At 46.4% G+C, this 8,676-nt stretch overlaps 1 protein-coding gene across 2 annotated transcripts; it reads left to right on the forward strand.

Annotated features, from left to right (window-relative positions):
- The first annotated feature begins 211 nt into the window (after window positions 1-211).
- Window positions 212-7,272, forward strand: vps36 (vacuolar protein sorting 36 homolog). 2 transcript variants are annotated; one of them, XM_084449715.1, is made up of 14 exons: window positions 212-371; window positions 470-538; window positions 635-705; window positions 842-956; window positions 1,146-1,235; window positions 2,720-2,806; window positions 3,376-3,408; window positions 3,542-3,619; window positions 4,510-4,644; window positions 5,154-5,219; window positions 5,583-5,647; window positions 6,147-6,231; window positions 6,406-6,482; window positions 6,738-7,272. In XM_084449715.1, exons 1-14 carry the CDS (start codon window positions 276-278, stop codon window positions 6,817-6,819), a joined length of 1,149 nt encoding a protein of 382 aa, XP_084305841.1. In that variant the 5' UTR covers window positions 212-275; the 3' UTR covers window positions 6,820-7,272. The 2 variants fall into 2 exon arrangements, with proteins under 2 accessions (XP_084305841.1, XP_084305842.1); XM_084449716.1 differs by lacking the exon at window positions 470-538.
- Window positions 7,273-8,676: the final 1,404 nt, after the last annotated feature.

Consider the following 8,676-nt stretch of genomic DNA (forward strand, 5'->3'; position numbering starts at 1 on the left):
AGCAAGGGTAAAAAAAATAATGTTTGCTCCGTATGTAACAGTAAAGTACCATAATTTAATAGAAATAATGGAGCAAATTGTATAATTCATTCGCATAGATACTGATTGATTTTTCCCCCTAAAACGAATGAGTATATTTGATCAGGCAGTGGGATGGGCTCACACAGGCTCATTTCTGAACCACTCTTCAGGAAGTAAACAGTAATGTCGCCCGTGAAGCAGTAGCATATTTCTTTTCATTTTTACAAGTTGTATTGAAATATTTCAACGATAAAATGGATAGATTCACATGGTCAAATGGACTCCTAGAAATGAATGAAACGTTGGTGATCCAACAACGAGGTGTCAAACTGTATGACGGAGACGATAAGGTAACTTAGGCCAGAGATATTGTTGAGTTATACGTTAGGATAGCTAAGTAAACAATCACAAATCATATTAATCGATATTGTAATTCTTTATCTGTCAGGCCAAATTGGATGTCGGAGTGGCTCTTCTGACCACTCACCAATTAATCTGGAGGGACCTCAAAAATCATGTAGGATCATGACAGTCTCTTCCATGTTCCTGAGAACTTCTAATGCGCCTTCCTTCACTAGCAGCATGCCAACGTTGTCTCTTCTTCTCTGTGTAGGAGTGTTGCATATCCATACCCTTGTCACAGATCATCTATTTTGAGGAACAAGCTGCAGGAATAGGAAAAAGGTGATTTCCACGATGTGGTTGTAGGGTGTCAAAGGTCGGATTTGCATATGTCGTCACTGCCAGAGATGACTTATTGTATTATACGCAGTTTGGTTCATTTCCTAGAATACGCTATGCTACTTTCTATCACCCTTAGTGCGAAGATAGTAGTCCACCTGCATCCAGTGTCTGCGAACAAGGAGGCAGGGCCGTACCAACAGAGCAAGTTCTCCTACATCAAGCTGTCCTTTAAAGAGCATGGACAGATAGAAGTGAGTGCACTGCAGACATACTGTAAGATGAGAGCTTTGTGTAGCCATATGACTTATCCTTACACCGTGTGTGTGTGTGTGTGTGTGTGTGTGTGTGTGTGTGTGTGTGTGTGTGTGTGTGTGTGTGTGTGAGTGACTGACTGAAGTGCATCCTCATGCTCTGTCTTAAAACAGTCTTTGTGTGTTTAGTTCTACAGGAGACTAAACGAGGAGATGACTCAGAAGAGGTGGGAGCGTACACCCGTGTCACAACCCATCCCCACGGCAACAGGATCACAGGTCAGAGGTCATTCTCCTTAACCACACAGCCGCCATATCGCTACTCTGGTTGGGAGAATGCGGAAGTCCCTCTTGACTCCAATGTTAAAAGGTCGCACTGAAAATACCACTTCAAGAACCAAAATATTCAAAATAACAGACAGAAAACACTATCAGACTTACAAACTCATGATTGCCAGACTCCGATTGGTTTTCACTGCAGTTGTTTTTGCATTTGGAAATACATGGAAGTGAATGTAGCTGTCACTAACGCTCATTCACTTCCGTGTATTTCCAAATGCGAAAACAACGGCAGTGAAAAACAATCAGAGTCTGGAAATTATGAGTTTGTCATTCTCATTGGTATTTTCATAGCGACCTTTTAACATTGGAGTCAACGGGCACTTCCACGTTCTCCCAACCAGACTAGTGATATGGCAGCTGTGTGATTAAAGCGACTTGAGCAGACATCCAGTGAGGTTGAGGTTTCACTCCGGTGTTGCTGGTTACAGCATGATTGGTCCCCATGGTCTACCCTCAGATGGTTACTGGGCTGTGACCTCATCACATTTTCCAAGGGATTTTGTTTCTCCCAAAGATGTAATGAGATTTGTATCCTCATGATGGCGCTTTTATAACTAGAAACTGCCCTCTGTACAGCAACTCATTTGATAAGGTTATGAGTTGTGAACTGGGCATTAATGAAATGAGCTTACGTGTTGAATGCATTTGGTTATATGGTTTTGAAACAGCGTTAGGGTGTTTCTAACATTGATATTGTAAGCCTCCAGCCATGCCTTTGTGTTTCTGACCTGGTTCTGTGTGTGCGTGTGTGTGTGCGTGTGTGTGTGTGTGTGTGTGTGTGTTAGGGCTGGGCGATATTGACAAAACATACATTGCACCGATGCAATTTTTTGCGATATATATTGCAATATATTTTGTTTGTTTAAAACAGAAATAAGCAAACTTGTAAACATACAGGCCTATGTCCTATATGAGGTTAGAACTAAACAGTGATCCTCGCGTCTGCTTACACCGGTAGCCAAGTGTCTTGACTGCGTTCCAAAACGCCTACTAATAATGCGTCTCTTAGTTTTTGACAGTCATCAAAATTAAAAAGTTGAGCAAAAGGTTTGTATCATGACATGTTTTGAGTTAACATAGCAGGGGAAAAAAGAGAACAACATTGCAGCCCTTGCGATGTGACTATTGCGCATGTGCACATTGCGATGGCGATGCTTAAACAATATATTGTGCAGCCCTAGGGTGTGTGTGTGTGTGTGTGTGTGTGTGTGTGTGTGTGTGTGTGTGTGTGTGTGTGTGTGTGTGTGTGTGTGTGTGTGTGAGAGAGAGAGAGAGAGAGCGAGAGAACATGTGCGTGCCTGTGTGTGTGTGTGTGTGTGGGTGTGTGTGTGTGTGTGTGTGTGTGTGAGTTTGTTTTTAGATGTCTTTCATAGTAGCTAGTCACTGGTGCATTACCCGTGTGTCTCTGTTCCTCTCTGCAGGCAGGAAGAACGCGCGCGGTGGGAATTGTCGGCATCGAGAGGAAGATAGAAGAGAAGAGGAAAGAGACAGATAAAAACATCTCTGAGGTGACAGAGGAAGAGGGCTGTGTGTGTGTGTGTGTGTGTGTGTGTGTGTGTGTGTGTGTGTGTGTGTGTGTGTGTGTGTGTGTGTGTGTTTATGTGTGTGTGTGTGGTGGAGGGGGGGGGGGGGGTAGACAGAGAACCAGGTCCTCTATCTGCACCATGGGGGGTTCTATTAGTAGACATCATGGCGCTGTGTCATCCAAAGTTACACACACACACTTTGTCAAAGTCTTGTCATGCCTTTTAAGAATCAGGTTAATGTTTCCTGGCTGTAATAAAATTGTATGAATAAGAAAAAGGCCACATTTGTGGCTTGAGCCCCAGAAGAATGTGTGGTTGTTATTGTCAGCTAGAGTAGAGGGGTCCAAGGGGGACTAGAATGGCATTTAAATTATATCTGTGATGAGGTTTTGTCTGTTATTTTAGTGTTCTTATACTTTTTCTCTCATGTTCTCTTCCTCTCTCTCTCTCTCTCTCTCTCTCTCTCTCTATCTCTCTCTCTCTCTCTCTCTCTCTCTCCCCCCCCCCTCTCTCTCTCTCTCTCTCTCTCTCTCTCTCCCCCTCTCTCTCAGGCTTTCGAGGACCTCAGTCAACTCATGGTGAAGGTATGCTCTAGAGCTCTTGGTGTGTAGATCATATTGCAGTGCAGTGTGGTTCTCCACTATCATCACTCTTGACTCAGTCCAGTGGTTGTAAATGCAGCGTGTGTGTGTTCTACGCGTGTCTCCTCTTCACCAGGCCAAAGAGATGGTGGAGCTGTCCAGATCCATCGCCAACAAAATCAAAGAGAAGCAGGGAGACATCACAGAGGATGAGGTGAATGCAGCCAATGCCTCAACCCACAGCTGAACAGACCTTCCGATTAGAACCGGGATTTTAACCACGGTCTCTAAGGGCATAGTCTATGTACCGGGCTGTAAGAGAGCAGGGCTACTTCTCCAGAGTACCACGGGGGTTTGGTTTGTCTGAAACTGGCCATGTGGTCTCTCAGCTCGTACTCTAATACTCCTACACTTACAGTAAGACCTTCATGGGATTGAGGAGGACTTAGAAATGTTCTTCCTTCCCTCAAATATACATGTATCTCATTACTTTCTGGTATGTATATGTATACTTATGTTGTTGCTGGGGCCCTGTGTATGTGTGTGTGTGTGTGTGTGTGTGTATGTGTATGTGTGTGTTGGTGTGTGTGTGTGTGTGTGTGTGTGTGTGTGTGTGTGTGTGTGTGTGCGTGTGTGTGTGCGTGTGTGTGTGCGTGTGTGCATGCACATTGTCATCGCAATGTGCGCATGTGTAATAGTCACATCGCAGGATGTGCTTTTTATTTTTAATTGTTTTAGAACATGTGATGTCAAGTAAGGCAAATTAACTCAAACACGTCATGCTACAACCTTTTTTGCTGCTTGATGCCAAAGGAAAATTCGCAGTTATTTTCCATGACTAATCTACAAGAGAAGTCTGTCTGATACAGCAATGTACTGATAGTTTGTTGCTAGTGAGTGACATGCACGCTCTGCATGCACAGAGAACAACCAATCATAATCATTCTTCATTATTCAGTCATCTGATGAAAATTCCTGTATTTCTTCGCAATATATATCGCAGAAAAAAAAAATTGCAATGTCATTCAAATAGACAAAGGTTGTCTAATCAACCTGGTGTGCATTTCCCTGAACAAGATGCTGCTGTGCTTCACTCCCTCACAGACCATCCGTTTCAAGTCGTACCTCCTCAGCATGGGCATCGCCAACCCTGTTACCAGGGAAACGCACGGCTCTGGCACACACTACCACATGCAGCTGGCCAAACAGCTGGGAGACATGCTGCAGGCCCCTCTGGAGGTATGCGCCTCTGTGTCTTATGTATCTCCTTAATTGCTGTATGGCAAAACGATGAATCTATCTATCTATCTATCTATCTATCTATCTGTCTGTCTGTCTGTCTGTCTGTCTGTCTGTCTGTCTGGCTGGCTCTCGCTTTAGCACCAGATTATGCTCTTAGTCAATTGCATTTGTGAGTTCTGACGAGTAGTAGTACACTGACTACCTACTTTAAATGCAATTATTCTATGTCGCTTTGGATAAAAGCGCCTGCTAAATGACTAATGTAATGTTCATTTAGTCTCATCTGATCTGATCCCTCTGTCTCTTTCTTTCTCCCTTCATCTCTTGCTCTTCCTCTCTCTCACTCTCCCCCTCTCTCTTTCTCTCACCCTCCATCTCTCGCTCTCACTCTCTCTTTCTCTCTCTCTCTTGCTTTCTCTCTCTCTCTCTCTCCCCCTCTCTCTTTCTCGCTCTCTCTCTCTTTCTCTCTCCCCCTCCCTCCCTCTCTCTCTCTCTCTCTCTCTCAGGAGCAAGGTGGTATGATGGCTCTGACTGAGGTGTACTGTCTAGTTAACCGAGCGCGTGGGATGGAGGTGAGCTGAGGATGGAAACGCCCCCCCCCCCCATACACACACACAACATTGATGCACTTGAAGCAGACATCTTTAATGAGCATGTGGCGATTGTGGCTGACCCTGATCTCTTTGAAAGGCCCTAGTGCAGAGCAGCTGTGCCATATTGGTACTGACACACTCCATGTTCCTAGAGGGCTGTTAGTGAGTGTGTATAATATTTGTATTTTGCCAGTAGCTCTTGTATTATTTGACTGACTTGCTCTTATTCCTTCTCTCTCTCTCCCTCTCTCTCTCCCTTTCTCTCTCTCTCTCTCTCTCTCTCTCTCTCTCTCTTTCTCTCTCTCTCTCTCTCTCTCACTCTCTCTCTCTCTCTCTCTTTAGCTGCTATCTCCAGAGGATTTGGTGAATGCATGTAAAATGTTTGAATCACTGAAGCTCCCACTGAGGTAGGTTGAGTGTGTGTGTGTGTGTGTGTGTGTGTGTGTGTGTGTGTGTGTGTGTGTGTGTGTGTGTGTGTGTGTGTGTGTGTGTGTGTGTGTGTGTGTGTGTGTGTGTGTGCGTGTGTGTGCGTGCGCGCGCGTGCGCGCACGTGCTACAGAAAGAAAGGCACAGGCGCGTGCGTCCCCGTGGAATCGGCCCTGCTCTTCCTGCCTGACTTCCTGTTGTTGGAAGTTGTGTCCGCTCTCTTTGGCCGTGTCACTTCCTGCCACTTCAGAGATTCAAAAGAAAACACTTCCTATTTCAAGTTCCTCGAGCACTGACCACTACTTCACTGTGTTTTGGTCTGTATTTGTGTAGTATTAATTTCAGTTACATGAACATGACAAAACCGTTTTTTTTTTAGTTCACTATTTTGATATCAATCCCTTTCCTCTCTCTTGCCTTCTCCTCCCTCTCTATCTCTTCCCCCTCTCGTCCCCCTCCCCCTCTCCCGTGTGTGTGCAGGCTGCGTGTGTTCGACAGCGGGGTGATGGTGGTCCAGCTGCAGTCCCACAGCGAGGAGGAGATGATCGCCTCGGCGCTGGACAACGTGAGTTCTGACCTCGCCAGGAACCAGACGTGCGCTCTGGACCAGGGGTTTCTCACGCCAGGGACACTCACAGATCGGCAGTCCCCGTCTTTTTTTCCTCTGCGCATGTATTCAATAATCACTCACTACCCCCCCCCCCCCCCCCCACACACACACACACACTCTCTCTTGCAGGTATCTGAGAAGGGCTCCCTGACTGCAGAGGAGTTTGCCAAGCTGCTGGGTCTCTCTGTTCTCCTGTCTAAAGAGAGGTACAGCAGCTACCATAGTCTACCACACCATAGTCTACCACACCATAGTCTACCACACCATTGTCTACCACACCATTGTCTACCACACCATTGTCTACCACAGTGCAGTTCAAGTGTGCCTGGTGGTCACCTTCGGGAGTCTAAAAATGATTTTCCTGTTTGTTCTCTCCCTCTCCACGTTCCTTTGTGTTGTAATTGTTTCTCCCCTCTCTCACCTCGTGCATGATCCTTCTTTCCCCCCTCCCTCTTCGTCAGGCTGCTGCTAGCTGAGAAGATGGGGCACCTGTGTAGAGACGACTGCGTCGAAGGCCTGAGGTTCTATCCGAACCTGTTCTGACCCAGTCCCCCGCGGACCACACCGACCCTTCAGCAACGTTTCAGCCGGACCTCGTATCAACGTCTCAGCAACGTTTGCCGAGCCGGACGCTACTGTGTATCAATGTTTCTGCAACGTTAAAGACGGACCTTATATCAGCGTTCTTCCCCTCTACATCCTCTAATGCTGTGGTGGAGGGTTCACTGTGACCAGCAACAAGCGTGCTGATGCATATCCTACAATATCCTTCTACTAGGAGAGTCAGAACACAAGTACACAGACTAGTACAGGACTGGCACAGGGACTAGATATTAGTGGAAGCTCAGTTACAGTACTTCATTGTACTATTGTGATAGCACTGTAGCTAGAGGGAGAGCTAACCGTAGACATGGCTATTCTGATTTTTCTAACTAGGCCGATTATGCAAGGGTATCTCCAAAGATTCTTTCACTGAGCATTGGATTGGTGGATAGAGACAGGGTGTAATTAAAGCTGCTTAAAAGATTGCTCCCTGTTTTTTTCTTCTTTTTTTTTTTTAAGAGAATGAGGCTAAAAGAATTAAAAGAACAATGTAACGAGGTTTATATACTGTGAAAGGTGACAGTTGGTCTTCTCAGTTTCAGGCCTTGTACAGGTGCAAGTCTAACCCCCAACTCCATGAAAACTTCATCTGGCTCCATTCTACTTTCTGTTCCTAATATTCTTATCTTAACTGGTCCCAGACCTGTCAACAGCAACTGACTCTGGAGGAATATCAACTCAAGTCAGATTAAACGAGTTTTGGATTGAAAGAGTTGTCTGTTGTTATTTGTGCTGGACCAAGCCGCGGCAGAGGGAGAAGACGCACGCAGGCGGCCATTATGAACCTGTCCCCTGTTCTGCTTGCAACATGTGGAACTCAGACATGACATGGTGATGGTGATGACATGGTGGTGGTGATGACATGGTGATGCCGTTCTCAAGGCGGTCTGTCTCAAGTGTGTTTGTTTCAAACACAACGCAGGTTTGTTGGTTTACCAGGCCGAGCCTCGCTGCGGGTCCCTGATCCTGGTCCCTGATTGATAGGGTGGAGGCCTGTTCCTCCTGGTCCCTGATTGATAGGGTGGAGGTCTGTTCCTCCTGGTCCCATAGGGTGGAGGTCTGTTCCTCCTGGTCCCTGATTGATAGGGTGGAGGTCTGTTCCTCCTGGTCCCTGATTGATAGGGTGGAGGCCTGTTCCTCCTGGTCCCTGATCCTGGTCCCTGATTGATAGGGTGGAGGTCTGGTCCCTGATCCTGGTCCCTGATTGATAGGGTGGAGGTCTGGTCCCTGATCCTGGTCCCTGATTGATAGGGTGGAGGTCTGGTCCCTGATCCTGGTCCCTGATTGATAGGGTGGAGGTCTGGTCCCTGATCCTGGTCCCTGATTGATAGGGTGGAGGTCTGTTCCTCCTGGTCCCTGATCCTGGTCCCTGATTGATAGGGTGGAGGTCTGTTCCTCCTGGTCCCTGATCCTGGTCCCTGAATGATAGGGTGGAGGCCTGTTCCTCCCACACCGGACCCCTAACAACAAAGCCTGTTTAGAGTGCTGGTAAAAAAGAGAAAAGAAAAGCCGCAAGCTTTACATTTACACACAACACAGGATACAGTACATCTAACACAGGATACAGTACATCTAATGGAACCCACGGGTGAAGAGACGTGACTATATTGAGAAAGGCTCTGGGAAAAACAAAGTAATTCTATTTTTCATTTTAAAACAACCTGGTGGAACTTCTTTCTCTCTCCCCCTGGCAGTAGGACCCAATGGGAGTATTGTCCATCTTACCACAGGGTCGCTCTATCTTTAATGTAATTCCCTCAGTGGGGCTGTTTAGACTTAGATTAGCCCCCTAGCTGC

Source organism: Borostomias antarcticus (assembly GCF_949987555.1).
Source record: "Borostomias antarcticus genome assembly, chromosome: 15".
In the NCBI taxonomy this organism is placed as follows: Eukaryota; Metazoa; Chordata; class Actinopteri; order Stomiiformes; family Stomiidae; genus Borostomias; species Borostomias antarcticus.